Here is a 19,818-nt window from a genome sequence, read left to right as displayed (position 1 = left end):
AAAGTATTCATTCACAAAAGTTTTCATATTTCACATTGCGCTTGATCATAACTAGTAGATGACCCCTAATGATATTTTGGTCACTAGGTCAAAGGTCAAGGTCACGGGCTTTAATTGTCAGAATGGTTTCTGCTCATTATCTTAGTTACAATTCATCACAAAGTCTTCATATTTGACATATTGATTGTTCATAACTAGAAGATGACCCCCATTAATTTTGGGGTCACAAGGTCAAAGGTCAAGGTCACAGGGGCCTTGAATGAAATTTTGATTTTCACTTATTATCTTTGTTACTATTTATCGCAAAGTCTTTATATTTCACATATTGATTGGTCATAACTAGTTGATGACCCGTATTGATTTTGGGGTCACCAGGTCAAAGGTCAAGGTCTCAGGGTCCTTGAATGGTAGTATGATTTCGGCTCATTATCTTGAAAGATAATTATCACAAAGTCTTCATATTATATTTCACATAGTGATTGGTCATAACCAGCAGATGACCCATATTGCTTTTGGTGTCATTAGTTCAAAGGTCACGGTCACAGGGGCCTGAAATGTCAGAATGGTTTCCGCTTATTATCTTGAAAAGTATATATCACAAAGTCTTCATATTTCACATACTGATTGGTCATAACTAGTATGTAACCCCTTATGATTTTGGGGTCACTAGGTCAAGGTCAAGGTCACAGTGTTCTTTAATGGAAGTATGGTTTCCGCTTATTATCTTAAAAGCTATTTAACACAAAGTCTTCATATTTATAATATTGATTGGTCATATCTATTAGATGACCCGTATTGATTTTGGGTCACTGGTTCAAAGGTCAAGCTCACATGGGCCTTAGATGTCACAATGGTTTCTGCTCATTATCTTGAAAACTATGTATCACCAAGTCTTCATTTATTTTCTTTTTTTTCCATAATTGAACTCTTCCATGTACCCATTTATGGCAAGTTTCTATAACAACATTACCAATAATGTGGGTCAAGGGTTAGAAAGGGGGACATATGTGTCGTTCGACATTTCTTTTTTATAACAAATTGCATTTATGTGTATATATAATGGCCTGCCTTTTAGGTAATTTTGTTATAATAAGTAACTTGTATCCCATCATTTGCTGTAAAGCACTCATTTGGAAAACTTATTTTTTATGCCCCCGCCATATAATGGCTGGAGCATATAGTGTTACCCTGTTCCATCATTCTGTCCTCTTGTCATTCTGTCATTCCGTCATCATCAGTTTCTGTTCATTATCTTAGTAATGGTTGCACACATTCAACTCAAATTTGGCATATGGATATGTCATGAGAAAATACAGGTCAATTCAAATTTGGTCATGGTTTGATGATTTTTGGCAGAGTTATGCCCCTTTTACTTTGAAAATAATATGAAATTTTCGGTTTCCATTCATTTAATATCTCCCCAACGGTATTACGCATTTAACTCAAACTTGACATATGGATATGTCATCAAAAAATACAGGTCAAGTTCAAATTTGGTCATGGTTTAATGATTCTTGGCAGAGTTATGCCCCTTTTACTTTGAAAATAATATGAAATTTTCAGTTTCCATTCATTATCTCCCTAACGGTATTACACATTCAACTCAAATTTGACATATGGATATGTTAAAGGAATGCGCAGGTCAAGTTCAAATTTGGCCATGGTTCGATGATTTTTGGCAGAGTTATGTCCCTTTCACTTTGAAAATAGTATGAAATTTTCAGTTCCCATTCATTATCTCCTCTAAAGTATTACACATTCAACTTAAATTTGACATATGGGTTCATCAAAGAAATATGCAGGTCAAGTTCAAATTGTGTCATGGTTCGATGATTTTTGGCAGAGTTATGCCCCTTTAACTTTGAAAAAAAAAGGAAATTTTCAGTTCCCATTCATTATCTGCACAACAGTTTTACATATTCAACTCAAATTAAAGATATGGATATGTCATAAGAATGCATTGGTCAATTTCCAATTTAGTCATGGTTTGATGATAGCTGACATAGTTATCCCTCTTGAACCTTGAAAAAAAATCAGAAATTTTAAGTTTCAGTTCATTTGCTCCCCAATGGAAAATGTACACATTCAACTCAAATTTGACATACAGATACATCTTAGGAATAAGCAGTTCAAGTTTGAATTTGGTCGTGGTTCAATGATTTGGGACAAAGTTGTCTCCCTTGAATTTTGGAAAAATTTTGAATTTTCAGTTTCAGCACTCATACTTTTGTTGAAATGTATGTAGCCATTAATTTGGCTAGAAATATGCAATATGCAATTTACAAAAGGTTAACACTGAATAGTTTCAGTGCCTTTAACTTTGTTTAAAAATGGTTTGTGTTAACATTGAATAATTTAAGGGCTTTGAACTTTAAATGAAAAACATAATTTGTGCAAACAAATTTGGAACTAAATATTATAACATCTGAAATTTTGGTTGCATGCGGGGGCTTCCGTGGCGTGACAACAATTTCTAGTTTACACTGATTTATATTGATAGTATAGTAAATGATGATGTAGATATTGGATATGTTTTGATTATTACTTGATTACAAGAAATCAAAGTGATAAAGTTTCAGTTCTCAGATATCACAAATTTATACATGACACAGACAAATACTCATAAATTTACTTTATAGAATGCGCAATTTACATTTCAGACTGAATGTCTAGTGGTGTTGACTTCTAAGGACTTAAACCTTGATAAAGGTAATTTGTCAAAAAAGGTTTTGAAAGAAGGTGGTCCTGATTTGGCAAAAGAAATAAGAAGCAAGTTTAAGGGGATAACATTAGGAAACGGAACATTTATTTCAACAAGCCCAGGAAACCTTAAGCACAAAGGAGTGAAAAGGCTAATATTTGGTCATTTACCAAAGTGGTATAACCATACAGTGAGATTGAAGGTAATTTGTTAAAAATATTGATAATATAATTATTGGATGTAACACACTTGATCTGTTTTGTAGAAACTAACTTATACATAATTAAGTTTACTGTCATTGATTGAATCATAGAGGGTCTTATTTAATGAGCAATGTATGCATTAGACCTCACTTTGGATTGATGTTGCTCCCCCCAGAGTCACTACTACAAATAGATAAAAAGTTTCTGATCAGTAAGTAGAGTCAGAAATAAGGTTTTTGTAATCAAACTTGGTATATGGCTAATAATATGGCAAGCTTATTAGCTCACCTAAGCTTGCTCAGGGTGAGCTTCTAGGATCATTGAATGTCAGTCGTCGGTCCACATTAATTTAGTTCGTTAACACTCTAGTGGTCACATTTTTGCCTCAATCATCATCAAACTTTGTCAGGATGCTTGTCTAGGTACTGCTCGGATGAGTTCGAACATGGGTCATCTCAGATGAAAGAGTAGGTCACAGGAGCTAAAAAAAGGAAAATCTTGTTAACACTCTAGTGGCTACTGTTTTGATCCAAATATCGCTGAAATTGGTCGGAAAGTTGGTTTTGATGATTTCTAGGTCAAGTTGGAATATCAGTAACCTTAGGTAAAAAACAAGGTCACACCACCCAAATATGGAAAAACCTTGTTAACACTCTAGGGTCACATTTTTCACTCATCATCATCACTTTTGTGTCAGGATTCTTGTCATAGGTAATTGCTTGAATGAGTTCAAACATGGGTCATCTCGGATGAAAAACTAGGTCAAAGGAGCAAAAAATAGAAAAATCTTGTTAACATTCTAGTTGCTACTTTTTTGATCCAAATATCCCCGAAATTGGTCCCAAAGTTGGTTGTGAAGATTTCTAGGTCAAGTTCAAATATGGGTCACCTGGGGTCAAAAACAATGTCACACCGCCAAAATATGGAAAAACCTTGTTAATACTCTAGTGGTCACATTTTTGACTCAATCATCATTAATCTTGATCAGGATGCTTGTCTAGGTAATTGCTCGAATGAGTTCAAATGTGGTCATCTTGGATGGAAAACTAGGTCACAGGAGCTAAAAATAGAAAAAATCCTGTTAACACTCTAGTGGCTACTGTTTTGATCCAGGTATCCTGGAAATTGGCCTGAAAGTTTGTTTTGATGATTTTTATTTCAAGTTTGAATATGGGTCACCTGAGGTCAAAAACTAGGTTAAACTGCTCAAATATGGAAAAAACCTTTTAACACTCTAGAGGTCACATTTTTGCCTCAATCATCATCAACTTGTCATGATGTTTGTCTAGGTAATTGCTTGAATGAGTTCGTGCATAAGTCATTTCAGATGAAAAAATAAGGTCACAGGAGCTAGAAATAGAAAAATCTTGTTAACAGTAGCTGTTTTGATCCAAATACCCAAATCAAATCAAACTTTATTTATTGTCAGTATATATATTTCACAAAACGTAAGCTATGTATAGCTTTTGACCAACATACATGCATATAAACATAAAACTAGACATAAAAGAAGCACATTATGATAATCTTTGAAAGACAAATGGTAAAATAAGTTAAATTATTCGTAATACTATAATGTGGTATGTAGACACTACATGTAATACATGTAATAGTTTTAAAGTTAATTAATAATAAATAATATTAACATGCTAGAGATAACATTTAAATTACTGTAATATAAGTGAATAAAATAATATATATCTAGATAAAAATGCTGAACACATTAGCTCATACATAAAATAGAATTAAATTAAAATTTGAGTGGAGACTGCTGATCTTGACCCAGGCCTAAGGACTGTTATAAAAGAAAGAAAATAAGATACTGAAAATGAAAAGGATCCCAAAAGTGTGATCACTAAAAAGGTTTGTTTTTTTAAAAAAAACAAAAAAATAAAATAAAATCCCCAAATCAGATTTGGCAGCTTCCTCACAAGCTGGCAATAAGCAAACAAAATTCAAGCACACTGGAAAAACAATACATGTACATAAACATTTATGTTGAGAGTATTAACAAAATTGAAGCCAAATGTGAACCAAGAAACAAGATAGGTATTTAAAGGAAAACGAAAACAAAAAAAGCAAGCAGGAAACAAAGCTGAAGATGAAACTAAACTATAATGCAAGCTTATTGACAGAAAGTACATGAGCAACTCTCTCCTTTCCATGCACCAATTAAACTTTTGAATTGGTCATAATTCACTTCCCGATTGTGATGTAGGGGAAATGAATTCCATAGTTTTGGTGCATAGGAACGAAAAGAGCTGCTGCCATAACTGGTGGTTCTTATCTGAGGGATAATGGCTACATTTTTATTCCTTAAATTAAAAGAATGAGTTTTTATATTAACAAGATCATGTAAGTATGTTGGTCCTTGTTTATGAATGATTTTATGAATTTCGAGTGCTATAGTTCTGATTCTTCTTAATTTTAAATTTGGTAGCTTAGATTGTATTAAAAGTGAATCATAGTCTGATTGATAGTCATCGTAAATGAATCTTAATGCTCTTTCTTGAATTTTCTCTAGTTTTTAGCTCGACTTTTCTATGAAAAGGGGAGCTATCCTACTCGCCCCGGCGTCGGCGTCGGCGTCGGCGTTGGCGTCACACCTTGGTTAAGTTTTTCGTACCACCCCACTTTATTTCAGAAGTATTACAAGTATGGCTTTGAAACTTACCATACTTGTTCACCATCATAACCTCCATCTACAGACAAGAGTACATAACTCTGTCAAGGTTTTTTGACAGAATTATGGCCTTTTTTGACTTAAGAAAAGTGTATTGAGCTTGGTTAAGTTTTTGTACCACCTCACTTTATTTTCAAAACCATTGGAGGTATTGCTTGAAACTGACCATACTTGTTTTACCATCACGACTTCATCAACAGACAAGAGGACATAAACTCTGTCAATAGGTTTTTGACAGAATTATGCCCCTTTTTGACTTAGAAAATACATTGAATATGGGTAAAATCCACTTATTGCCTTAACCCTTTGAGATATTGCTTTGAAACTTTTAATGCTATTTCACATCATTACCCCCATCTGTACGCAAGAGAAGGTAACTCTGTCAAGGATTTGTTTTAAAAAATTAAGGCCTTTTATCGACTTAGAATCTTGGTTAAGTTTTAGTACCAGTCCACTTTTTGACTGAACTGTTTGAGATATTAATTTGAAGTTGGAAATACTTGTTTACAATCATGATTCCCAAACATGTCCAGGAGAAGGTAATTCTGTCAAAGATTTTATTTGAATTATGGCCCTTAACTGTCAATGTTTTGTATTATAGGCAAGCACTAAAAAACTAAAAATACAGAGATTCTTGTATTGCCTTTTACTGCAAAAACTTTTTTTATTGGCAAGCAATAAAAAAGTCGAGCGCGCTGTCTTACGGACAGCTCTTGTTAGCTATACTTTTAGGATCGTTGAATGTCAGCCGTCTGTCCACACTAGTCTTGTTCGTTAACACTCTAGAAGTCACATTTTTGACTCAATCATCATAAAACTATGTCAGGATGCTTGTCTAGGTAATAGCGCGGATGAGTTCGAACATGGGTCATCTCAGATGAAAAACTAGGTCAAAGGAGCATAAAATAGAAAAATCTTGTTAACACTCTAGAGTAGTGGCTACTGTTTTGATTCAAATATCCCTGAAATTGGTCTGAAAGTTGATTTTGATGATTTCTAGGCAAGTTTGAATATGTGTCACCTAGGGTAAAAAACTAGGTCACTTTGCCAAATATGGTAAAACCTTGTTAACACTCTAGAGGTCACAATTTTGCCTCAATCATCATTATACTTTTTTCAGGATGCTTGTTCTAGGTAATTGCTTGGATTAAGTTGGAACATGGGTCATCTCAGAAAAAAAAACTAGATCACAGGACTTCAAAAATTTAGAAAAAGTTGTTCAACACTCTTCTTGGCTAACTGCTTTGATCCAAAATATCCTTGAAATTGGCAAAGTTTGTTTTGATGATTTCTAGGTGAAGTTTGAATATGTGGTCAGGACCTGGGGTCAAAAAACTATGTCACACTGGCCTCAAATATGGAAAAAACCTTTTAACACTCTAGGTAACATTTTGACTCAACTGGTCATGAAAAATTTGGGGCCAGTATATGGCTTTATCTAGGGTAATTGCTCCGGATGAGTTTGATGGGTCAGGTGAGCGATCTAGGGCCATCTTGGAGTTCTCTTTGGAGTTCTTTTGTACCTTCTTTACCAGGCTTTCTAGTTTAATAATCATAGTTTTTAGATTGAGGAATGATGGGCTGACAGACAGGCAGTTGGGTATCAAACAAGTGGTTTCCTTTCAATAATAAGATGATGATAATATTGCAATCAGTCTTGGTATATAGAGAATTTGATATGTGAAGACATTGAATAGGACTGCTTTTTGACTCCCTAAGTTCAAGGTTAATGTAACTTAAATTAGAAAAATGATTTTTGGTCAATTACAGTTACAAATGAGATATTGAAAGTTGGCTCCTGGAGAGACCTCTCTTGGGATTGCTTTTGGGTCACTTAGTGTCAAGGTCATTGTTACTTAAAAAAGGAAGAAAAATAGTTTCTGGTTGACTACTAGAGTTATGAATAAGATATTATCAAATTTGGTATATAGAAAGTTAATATACAGACCTTGCTTAAAAATTGGATCCCCTAAGGTAAAGGTCCATGTCAGTTCTACTAAACATAGAAAACTATTTTCTATAGTTAGGAGTGAGACAATGTTATCAGACTTAGTATATATTGGAAATTTATGTGGAGCCCTTGCTTGGAATTTCTTTTAAGTCCCGTAGGGTCAAGATCAAGATCACTGTTACTTAAAAGAAGCTTATATAGCTCCAATGTCTCTTTTTAAGGTTAAATTTTAAAAAGTTGGTCTTGTTTTCTTCTTTAACCATAACTATGTCATTTATTGAATGATGTTGAAATATTGGTCAGTAATGTTTAACATATATTATGTTATCCATGACCCATATTTGTTGATTCAAAGCCCAGGTCATGCTTCATGTATAAGATCAAGGGTTTTATTTTGTGTTACTTAATGGGATTTTGAAATTATCAGTAGTGTTACATGATTTTGATATATGGTTATAATAATATATTGTAGGTTTTGCAGCAGTTTGTTGAAGGCTGTCTGATAGAAGCTGATGAACAGGATTGTAAGTCAATTGCTTTCCCTGCACTTGGTACTGGTAATTTAGAATATCCTCCAAGAGATGTAGCTACTGCAATGTTAGATGGAATTGAGAGTTATACTGAAGAATCCATGATTGCAAAACTTAAAACTGTGTATATCACTACAACAGATGATGCAATGTTTCAGGTATTTCTGAAATTATAATGTATTTTTTATCAAGTTTCAAGAGTTTATTAAAAATAAAATGTAGATTTATTTTTGGAGAGTGTTTTTTTCTATGTCAGACCCTAATTGTTATTGCACTTGATGATTTCAATACCTGTGTTATATTTCCTTTATTATACCCCCCACCACAAAATGTGGGGGGGGGGGGCTATAGTGGATTCGCTTTGCCGCGTCCGTCGGTCGGTCCATCTCCATTTTCGTGTCCGCTTTATAAATCCTATACCAATTGAAGGATTTTCTTCAAACTTAGCTCAAATGTCACCTCAACAAGGGGATGTGCAGAACCCATGTTGCCCATGGGTCAGCTCAAGGTCAAGGTCACAATTGAAGGGTAAATATCAAACAATCAAATATTAGACAGTATGTTGTGTCCGCTCAGTAACTCCTACACTTACTGAAAGATTTTCTTCAAACTTGGCTCAAATGTTCACCTCAACAAGGGGATGTGCAGAACCCATGTTGCCCATGTGTCAGCTCAAGGTCAAGGTCACACTTAAAGGTCAAATATCAAATAATGAAATATTAGACAGTATGTTGTGTCAGCTCTGTAACTCCTACACTAATTGAAAGATTTTCTTCAATCTTTGCTCAAATGTTCACCTCAACAAGGTTATGTACAGAACCCATTTTACCCTTTTGCGGGCTTAAGGTCAAGGTCACACTTGAAGGTCAAAAATTGACTTAGAAAATGTTCTCAAATTTTAACATGTATTTGAATATTTCTGAAACTAGAAAAGGTATTTGCTTGAAACTTAAAATATATATGAAGTGTCACAATTAAGATATGCAGGTCAAGTTTCATAACTCTGTATTGCATTTTAACAAAGTTATGCCCCTTTTTAAGTCTTCAAATTTACATTAATCAAATATTAAACAATATGTCGTGTCCGCTCTATAAATCCTATACTAACGGAAAAATTTTCTTCACTCAAATGTTCACCTCAACAAGGTTATGTGCAGAATCCATATCACCTTTGTGCTGGCTAAAGGTCAAGGTCACACTAGAAGGTCAAAAATTGACTTAGAAAATTTTCTTAGATTTTAACATGTACTTGAATATTTCTGAAACTAGAAAAGGTATTTGTTTGAAACTTAAACTATATATGAAGTGTCACAATTAAGATATGCAGGTCAAGTTTCATAAATCTGTATTGAATTTTAACAAAGTTATGCCCCTTTTTAAGTCTTCAAATTTACATACAATCAATACTAGACAATATGTAATGTCTGCTCTATAAATTCTATACTAATAAAAGGATTTTCTTCAAACTTTACTCAAATGTTCACCCCACTTGGGTAATATGCAGAACCCATCTTTCCCTTGTGCCAGCTTAAGGTCATGGCCACACTTGAAGGTCAAAAATTGACTTAAAAAATGTCTAGTACATTGGGAAAATGAAAGGTTATATGTAACTGTTTCGAACATGATTTGACAATATATATTTATACTAATACCTGTACAATTAGTCTTTTTTTCACCAGAGATAATTACTTTTTATGTATATATATTTGTGCCACTAAAGTATTGTCTTAACCACCTTTCCAAGTCTGTCAAGGACATTGGTGGGGGTATGAATCGCATTCAGCGATAGTTCTAGTTTGTTAAAGTCAAAATTATTTCAAAGTTGAAAACAGTTTTTTGTAAGTCACTTAAGTTGCATTCAATTCCTTTCATTTTGATTACAAAAAATATGACTGCCCCTTCAAGCAAAGTGCATTGACCTTGGATCTGTAAACTTTGAAGTAGATTGATAGTTCTATCTGTCAAACCCATTCTCTGGTAAAAGGTCAAAAGAGCCTTTTTATACGCCCGTTTGAAAAACGGGACGTATTACGGGAACGCCCCTGGCGGGCGGGCGGTCGGGCGGGGGCGGCGTCCAATTTTGTCCGGAGCATATCTCCTACATGTATGGAGGGATTTTAATGAAACTTCATAGAAATGTTCACCACTATGAGAGGCAGGTCACTAAAGATGGTGAAATATCCAGATTTTGTCTGGAGCATATCTCCTACATGTATGGAAGAATTTTTATAATACTTTATGGAAATGTTCACCACCATGATATGTATTGCTCCATGCATGATCCAGGTCAGGTCAAAGGTCAAGGTCACACTTAGAGCTCATTGAAAAACGCTTGTCCGGAGCAAAACTTCTACATTCATAGGGGGATTTCAATATAACTTGGCACAAATGTTCACCATTGTGAGGCTGAGTGTCGCACGCAAAATTCAGATCCCTGCGACCAAAGTCAAGGTTACACATAGAGGTCAAAGTTCAGATAAAAATTTGAAGATGTGTATAGGGACCATTTAGTCATCATTTATTGATGGATTGTAGCACAAATGGTAACTATCATGACTACAGGTGTGACACATTTAATTTATGTTAATATTTGCAAGGTCAAGGTCACTGGAGATGATTAGATATCCAGAATGATGTTGTCCGGAGCATATTTTCTACATGCGAGGCTGAGTGCCGTGCATAAAATTCAGGTCCCTGCGACCAAGGTCAAGGTCACACATCCTGTGCATATCTTCCCTACTGATTTGTTTTAAGGTTCATTTAACAACACAGTGCCAAGAATAAAAACTTGCTTGCTAGATAACACTTATCCATAATGCCCCCATCTCCATCTAAAGCTTTCGTAAACGGGCGTATTTTGTGACTATGGCACCCTTGTTTACTTTTTTTTGGGATTATATTTTGTTAATTGTCAATAATTTTAATTTTGACTCTGAAACTTGATATGTTGTTGCATCTTAATCAAATATAAAGGTCTTTCAAAATATCTCTTGATGTAGAAAACATGCAGTTCATAAATATCTCTTACAAAAGTGGAGTGTGCTGCTTCTGTTGTTTTCTTATGCTTCATTTTACTATGATTATCAAATAAAGAAGCAAATATATATAAATCCTTCTGGTCTGCTTTGTTTTGCAGATCCTGGGTATGGAACAAAAGAACAGAGGTGACCAAAATACTAGAGGTGATGGGGACATAGCAAGTAATACAGCCTTTCGGTTTTTTTTCTGATCAAATCAATGATCAAATTATAACTTGAGGTGAAGGTCAAGCTAATACTCAAACTTAGACCAGAAGAAAACAATATTTGATTTGATTCTAAGAATTTCAATACAGTCCTGTCAGAATTTGTTTTGCAGAACTACATTCTGCATTTGAATACATAATTTAAGTAATAGAAAGAGCATCAAAACACGAGGCTAGCTGATTTGTACAAGGGGGCGTAGCCCATGAGTATAATGAAATCAGACTGCTTAGTGTTTTGATGTTGTTTCTCTTTTGTATCATTGTCAAAAATAAAAACAAGTTCCCTGGTGTCACAGTATGAAACCCCAGAAAAAAAGTAACCAATGAGCAAGCATCTGAATATGATTTTTCTATGGCTATCCCTTTTCTGTTGTCAGTATTATGTAAACCCCAGACAAAATGAACCAATCAATGTGCATGCTTTGGAGTGCGGATAACTGATACCTGTACTCCAGTTACCGCACTGTGCATGAATATTTATACGATTTAACTCTTGACACAATTGAATAGATAATGTTATGCATGTATCATCTATCGTTATTGAATATAATTTACTTCCTGTCATTTCGTCACCTTAGTGCAATAACTGATCACCTGCTATTAAAGTACTTTTTAGCTCACCTGACCACGAAGTGGTCATGGTGAGGTATAGTGATGGGGCTATGTCCGGCGTCCGTCGTCGTGCGTTGTGCGTCGTGCATCGTGCGTTGTGCGTCGTTCGTCGTCAACAATTGGGTTGTTAACAGTCTAGCAGTCACAGTTTTGATTGGATCATCATCAAACTTTGTCAGAATGTTTGTCTCAATGAAATACAGATCGAGTTCGAAGATGGGTTATCTCGGGTCAAAAACTAGGTCACAGGAGCTAAAAATAGAAAAAGCTTGTTAACACTCTAGAGGCTGCAGTTTTCATCCAAATATTCTGGAAATTTGTCAGGAAGGTTGTTTTGATGATATCTAGGTCAAGTTCGAAGATGGGTCATCTCTGGTCAAAAACTAGGTCACGAGCTAAAAATAGAAAAAGCTTGTTAACACTCTAACAATTGGGTTGTTAACAGTCTAGCAGTCACAGTTTTGATTGGATCATCATCAAACTTTGTCAGAATGTTTGTCTCAATGAAATACAGATTGAGTTCGAAGATGGGTTATCTCGGGTCAAAAACTAGGTCACAGGAGCTAAAAATAGAAAAAGCTTGTTAACACTCTAGAGGCTGCAGTTTTCATCCAAATATTCTGGAAATTTGTCAGGAAGGTTGTTTTGATGATATCTAGGTCAAGTTCGAAGATGGGTCATCTCTGGTCAAAAACTAGGTCACGAGCTAAAAATAGAAAAAGCTTGTTAACACTCTAACAATTGGGTTGTTAACAGTCTAGCAGTCACAGTTTTGATTGGATCATCATCAAACTTTGTCAGAATGTTTGTCTCAATGAAATACAGATTGAGTTCGAAGATGGGTTATCTCGGGTCAAAAACTAGGTCACAGGAGCTAAAAATAGAAAAAGCTTGTTAACACTCTAGAGGCTGCAGTTTTCATCCAAATATTCTGGAAATTTGTCAGGAAGGTTGTTTTGATGATATCTAGGTCAAGTTCGAAGATGGGTCATCTCTGGTCAAAAACTAGGTCACGAGCTAAAAATAGAAAAAGCTTGTTAACACTCTAATAATTGGGTTGTTAACAGTCTAGCAGTCACAGTTTTGATTGGATCATCATCAAACTTTGTCAGAATGTTTGTCTCAATGAAATACAGATCGAGTTCGAAGATGGGTTATCTCGGGTCAAAAACTAGGTCACAGGAGCTAAAAATAGAAAAAGCTTGTTAACACTCTAGAGGCTGCAGTTTTCATACAAATATTCTGGAAATTTGTCAGGAAGGTTGTTTTAATGATATCTAGGTCAAGTTCGAAGATGGGTCATCTCCGGTCAAAAACTAGGTCACAGGAGCTAAAAATAGAAAAAGCTTGTTAACACTCTAGTGGCTGCAGTTTTCATCCAAATATTTTGGAAATTTGTCAGGAAGGTTGTTTTGATGATATCTAGGTCAAGTTCGAAGATGGGTCATCTCCGGTCAAAAACTAGGTCACAGGAGCTAAAAATAGAAAAAGCTTGTTAACACTCAAGTGGCCGCAGTTTTCATCCAAATATTCTGGAAATTTGTCAGGAAAGTTGTTTTGATGGTTTCTAGGTCAAGTTCAAAGATGGGTCATCTCCGGTCAAAAACTAGGTCACAGGAGCTAAAAATAGAAAAAGCTTGTTAACACTCTATAGGCTGCAGTTTTCATCCAAATATTCTGGAAATTTGTCAGGAAGGTTGTTTAGATGATATCTAGGTCAAGTTTGAAGATGGATCATGTCTGGTCAAAAACTAGGTCACAGGAGCTAAAAATAGAAAAAGCTTGTTAACACTCTAGTGGCTGCAATTTTCATCCAAATATTTTGGAAATTTGTCAGGAAGGTTGTTTTGATTTTATCTAGGTCAAGTTCGAAGATGGGTCATGTCTGGTCAAAAACTAGGTCACAGGAGCTAAAAATAGAAAAAGCTTGTTAACACTCTATAGGCTGCAGTTTTCATCCAAATATTCTGGAAATTTGTCAGGAAGGTTGTTTAGATAATATCTAGGTCAAGTTTAAAGATGGATCATGTCTGGTCAAAAACTAGGTCACAGGAGCTAAAAATAGAAAAAGCTTGTTAACACTCTAGTGGCTGCAGTTTTCATCCAAATATTCTGGAAATTTGTCAGGAAGGTTGCTTAGATAATATCTAGGTCAAGTTCGAAGATGGGTCATCTCCGGTCAAATACTAGGTCACAGGAGCTAAAAATAGAAAAAGTTTGTTAACACTCAGGTGGCTGCAGTTTTCATCCAAATATTCTGGAAATTTGTCAGGAAGGTTGTTTTGATGATATCTAGGTCAAGTTGGAAGATGGGTAATGTCCGGTCAAAAACTAGGTCACAGGAGCTAAAAATAGCAAAGCTTGTTAACACTCTAGTGGCTGCAGTTCTCATCCAAATATTCTGGAAATTTGTCAGGAAGGTTGTTTTGATGATATCTAGGTCAAGTTGGAAGATGGGTCATGTCCGGTCAAAAACTAGGTCACAGGTGCTAAAAATAGAAAAATCTTGTTAACACTCTAGTGGCTGCAGTTTTCATCCAAATATTTTGGAAATTTGTCAGGAAGGTTGTTTTGATGATTTTCAGGTCAAGTTCGAAGATGGGTTATCACCGGTCAAAAACTAGGTCACAGGAGCTAAAAATAGAAAAAGCTTGTTAACACTCTAGTGGCTGCAGTTTTGATTAAAATATTCTGGAAATTTGTCAGGAAGGTTGTTTTAATGATTTTTAGGTCAAGTTCGAAGATGGGTCATGTCTGGTCAAAAACTAGGTCACAGGAGCTAAAAATAGAAAAAGCTTGTTAACACTCTAATGGTTGCAGTTTTCATCCAAACATTCTGGAAATTTGTCAGAAAGGTTGTTTTGATGATTTCTAGGTCAAGTTCGAAGATGGGTCATCTCAGGTCAAAAACTAGGTCACAGGAGCTAAAAATAGAAAAAGCTTGTTAACACTCTAATGGCTGCAGTTTTCATCTAAATGTTCTGGAAATTTGTCAAGAAGGTTGTTTTGATGATATCTAAGTCAAGTTCGAAGATGGGTCATCTCCGGTCAAAAACTAGGTCACAGGAGCTAAAAATAGAAAAGCTTGTTAACACATTAGGGGCTGCAGTTTTCATCCAAATATTCTGGAAATTTGTCAGGAAGGTTGTTTTGATGATGTCTAGGTCAAGTTCGAAGATGGGTTATCTCCGGTCAAAAACTAGGTCACAGGAGCTAAACATAGAAAAAGTTTGTTAACACTCTAGTGGCTGCAGTATTGATTCAAATATTCTGGAAATTTGTCAGGAAGGTTGTTTTGATGATTTCTAGGTGAAGTTCGAAGATGGGCCATCTCAGGTCAAAAACTAGGTCACAGGAGTTAAAAATAGAAAAAGCTTGTTTACACTCTAGTGGCTGCAGTTTTTATTCAAATATTCAGGAAATTTGTCAAGAATGTTGTTTTGATGTTTTCTGGGTCAAGTGCTAAGATTGGTCATGTTTGGTCAAAAACTAGGTCACAGGAGCTAAAAATAGAAAAATCTTTTTAACACTCTAGTGGCTGCTGTTTTGATCCAAATTTCCTGGAAATTGGTCAGGAAGGTTGTTTTGATGATTTCTAGGTCAAGTTTGAATATGGGTCGTGTCCAGTCAAAAATTAGGTCACATTGCCCAAATATGGAAAAATCTTTATAACACACTAGAGGTCACATGTTTGACTCAGTCGCATCAAACTTGGTCATGATGCTTGTTTAAGACATTGCTTGGATGCGGTTGTATCAGGTGAGCGATCCAGGGCCATCATGGCCCTCTTGTTCTGTTGTTGCGCTAAGGCAAAAGTTTGTGCAAAGAAAGAAAATAAAAAGGTTTGTTTAGAGAATTATCTTATCAGTAATTTAGTTTATTGGAAAAAGTGTATGTGTTTTGGTAGTGTCCAAGTGGTTACGGTTGACAACTTTAAATCACTTGCCACACACCGCTGAAGGTTTAAATCTGGAATCTAACATGTAAGGATGCTATCTATTTAACTTAAGGAAGGTTGGTGGCTCTATTCAAATGCCTGCTTGACACTTCTCAACTATGTCAGCTATGTATCATGTAATTGTATTCTTAGGTACATAGTACTTTCAAGCATTCAATAAAGTAATTTATATCAAACAGCTGGGGATATAAATTAAACTATGTCGGTATTTTGTTCATATAGGATAATTTATTTTGTCCTGTATTAAATATCAAATGGTTGTTCTGATTTTGTAATTTAAATGATCCTCTCCAAAGAAGTGGGTGTATATTGCTTTGTACAGCATCTTTTGGCACATAAATCAGACCTTGTCTGACCAATAACTAAAGAATGCTTTGGCCTCTGGTTGACTAGCAGATGTCCCCTATAGATATTTTAGGTCAAGTGGCCAAAAGACAAGGTTGTTGTGGCCATGACCTCTTAAAGCTTGCTTCATCAATAAATAAAGGAAGCTTTGACTTACAGCCCTAAGATTTAGTGTGAATGTTGGCAATGAGATGTTAATAACCTTATTAATTCTTTTGGCAATTTGTCAAAGGTCACTGTAGTCATGACCACACAATACTTACCTAAGAAATAACTTGGCTTTGGCCTATAGTCCTTAGACTTGGTTGGGAGATTGATCATGACAACATGACCTCTATTGATTTTGAGTTAAGTAGGCTAAAAGGTCAAGGTCACAGTGACCATAACCAAATAAATCATTTTTATTATGCCCCCGCCATGTAATGGCCGGGGCATATAGTGTTACCCTGTTCCGTCCTTCCGTCATTCCGTCCTTCCGTCCTTCCGTCATTCCGTCCTTCCGTCATTCTGTCATTCCGTCATCATCAGTTTCCGTTCATTATCTTAGTAACGGTTGCACATATTCAACTCAAATTTGACATATGGATATGTCATGAGAAAATACAGGTCAAGTTCGAATTTGGTCATGGTTCGATGATTTTTGGCAGAGTTATGCCCCTTTTACTTTGAAAATAATATGAAATTTTCAGTTTCCGTTCATTATCTCCCTAACGGTACAACACATTCAACTCAAATTTGACATATGGATATGTCATGAGAAATACAGGTCAAGTTCGAAATTTGGTCATGGTTCAACGATTTTTGGCAGAGTTATGCCCCTTTTACTTTGAAAAACAATATGAAATTTTCAGTTTCCATTCATTATCTCCCCAACTGTACAACACATTCAACTCAAATTTGACATATGGATATGTCATGAGAAAAATACGGGTCAAGTTCGAATTTGGTTATGATTCGATGATTTTTGGCAGAGTTATGCCCCTTTTACTTTGAAAATAATATGAAATTTTCAGTTTCCGTTCATTATCTCCCCAACGGTACAACACATTCAACTCAAATTTGACATATGGATATGTCATGAGAAAATACGGGTCAAGTTCGAATTTGGTCATGATTCGATGATTTTTGGCAGAGTTATGCCCCTTTTACTTTGAAAATAATATGAAATTTTCAGTTTCCGTTCATTATCTCCCCAACGGTACAACACATTCAAACTCAAATTTGACATATGGATATGTCATGAGAAAATACGGGTCAAGTTCGAATTTGGTCATGATTCGATGATTTTTTGGCAGAGTTATGCCCCTTTTACTTTGAAAATAATATGAAATTTTCAGTTTCCGTTCATTATCTCCCCAACGGTACAACACATTCAACTCAAATTTGACATATGGATATGTCATGAGAAAATACAGGTCAAGTTTGAATTTGGTCATGGTTCGATGATTTTTGGCCGAGTTATGCTCCTTTTACTTTGAAAATAATATGAAATTTTCAAATTTCTGTTTATTATCTCCCCAACAGTACAACACATTCAACTCAAATTTGACATATGGATATTTTTTTTGGAATGCCAAGGTCAAGTTCGAATTTGGTCATGGTTCAATAATTTTTGGCAGATTAATGCCCTTTTCACTTTGAAAAAATATGAAATTTACAGTTTCTGTTCATTATCTACCCAACAGTGTTAAATATTCAACTCAAATTTGACATATGGATATGTCAAAGGAATGGGCAGGTCAAGTTGGAATTAGGTCATGGTTCGATGATTTTTTGGCAGAGTTATGTCCTTTCACTTTGAAAATAATATAGATACATCTTAGGAATAGGCAGTTTAAGTTTGAATTTGGTCGTGGTTCAATGATTTTGGACAAACTTATCTTTCTTGAATATTGGAAAAAATTTTGAACTTTCAGTTTCAGCACTCATACTTTAGTGGAAATGTATGTAGCCATTATTTTGGCTACAAATATGAAATATGCTATTTTCAAAAGGATAAGACTGAATAATTTCAGTGCCTTGAACATTGTATGAAAATGGTTTGTGTTAACATTGAAAAGTTTTAAGGGCTTTGAACTTAAAATGAAAACAATAATTTGTGCAAACAAATTTGGAACTAAATATAATAACATCTGAAATTTTGGCTGCATGCGGGGGCATCCGTGGCATGATGACACATTTCTAGTATTGAAAAATGTGTTTAAACAGGCTCAATCAAACTGAGCCTGCAATATTTTCAATTATGCCGTGTTGGGCTTTCTTTAGGGATTCTGTTTTTCTCTGTTTAATTGTAGATTAAGTAGGCCTTTTCATTTATGTAAAATACAACATTGTGCTTACAATCAATTGCATTTCAGTGAGAGCAGAATATGAATGTAACAGCAACTATGTTAACAGTCTTGTTCTTTACAAATATTACAGATAAGAAGACTATGCAATATTTCCATAATGGGGGTATACAATCATGTGTTACAAAAAATCGTTTGCTCATTGTTAACATTTGCTTTTTATATTGGAATTTAGATGATGCAGAAATTCTGTCTTCAAATGATAACAGAATAAACTACACTGTTGTTATGGAGCGTCATCTTCAGACCAATCCTTCAGGAAAATTTGTGAAAGTTCAATTTATGCTGAGATTGGAAGGTACATCATTTAAAATATTTATGATTCAATGTTGACTTATCCAAACATAAACATATTAGAGGCAGAACATTGTGGTAAAGGGTTTTTCAAAGGTTTTTAAAGTTTCATGTTTTCCCTTGATTGTTAAAAGACCAAGGTCATACATGAATATGTCAGATCTATTTTAGTTGTTATTTTGTCAAAGTATTGAACAAATTCATTCATTTATAACAAAGTTATAGTCAATTTAGCAAATTTCAAGAATTTTACCTTCAAAATGATAATTAATGAAATGATTTTAACAAAATACATTTATATTTGTCCCAACCTGATTAAAATCAGTGTTAAATAATGCTCAGCTTTTAGTTCTGACCATGACCAAATACCATTTCTGGTGACATTTTACACAGTCAATGATCGGCAAGCTTTCATAATTTTGAAAGTGGTGTGGTTTCTAATTTTAATCCTTGAAAAACCTACACTGAATAAGCAATTTTCACGATTTAGCAATTATCTTGCCCATTAAGAATTGACTATTATTTCAAGTTAATTTGTTAAAAATTACTTCAAATATTTTTTTTCTAACAAAAATCAACAATTTGTTTAACTTCCATGGATAATAGTATTTTGGTACAATTTTCTAATGCCTATGTAAAAACTGGTTTAATTGCATGGCTAAAAATAGTTTTCTTGGAAACCTGAATTATAAAGAAGGCCAAACATATACAGTCGTCATTAGATCTACATAAAAGAAGTTCAGATTGTATTTTGGCCTTTATAATTTAAACTTGGCAAAAACCCACATTTTCCAAGTTCAAGATTACAAACTTTACATGTTTGTTGTAATATAGATTTCAACATCTTTTATCTGTTACAGCTGGAAGTATGAATTGCCCAACACAATGGCTATTACTAATTGGATGTGGTACCACACAGAAAGACTTGGAAAAGGCTGTTCTTGAGATG

The 19,818-nt window shown here is 34.7% G+C and overlaps 1 protein-coding gene across 1 annotated transcript; it reads left to right on the top strand.

Annotated features, from left to right (window-relative positions):
• Window positions 1-2,660: 2,660 nt before the first annotated feature.
• On the top strand, window positions 2,661-19,806 carry LOC132758785 (protein mono-ADP-ribosyltransferase PARP14-like; the record flags this gene model as incomplete). Its single annotated transcript, XM_060750482.1, has 5 exons — window positions 2,661-2,903; window positions 8,011-8,226; window positions 11,205-11,268; window positions 18,751-18,873; window positions 19,730-19,806. Coding segments are annotated over 5 exons (723 nt in total), but the record flags the coding sequence as incomplete, so codon positions are not given.
• Window positions 19,807-19,818: the final 12 nt, after the last annotated feature.

The sequence above is a fragment of the Ruditapes philippinarum genome, unplaced genomic scaffold, assembly GCF_026571515.1.
Source record: "Ruditapes philippinarum isolate M1 unplaced genomic scaffold, ASM2657151v2 ctg16111_1_1_1_1, whole genome shotgun sequence".
Taxonomy (NCBI): Eukaryota; Metazoa; Mollusca; class Bivalvia; order Venerida; family Veneridae; genus Ruditapes; species Ruditapes philippinarum.
The sequence above is the reverse complement of the archived record's forward strand: the minus strand, read 5'-3'. Positions and strand labels throughout refer to the sequence as shown.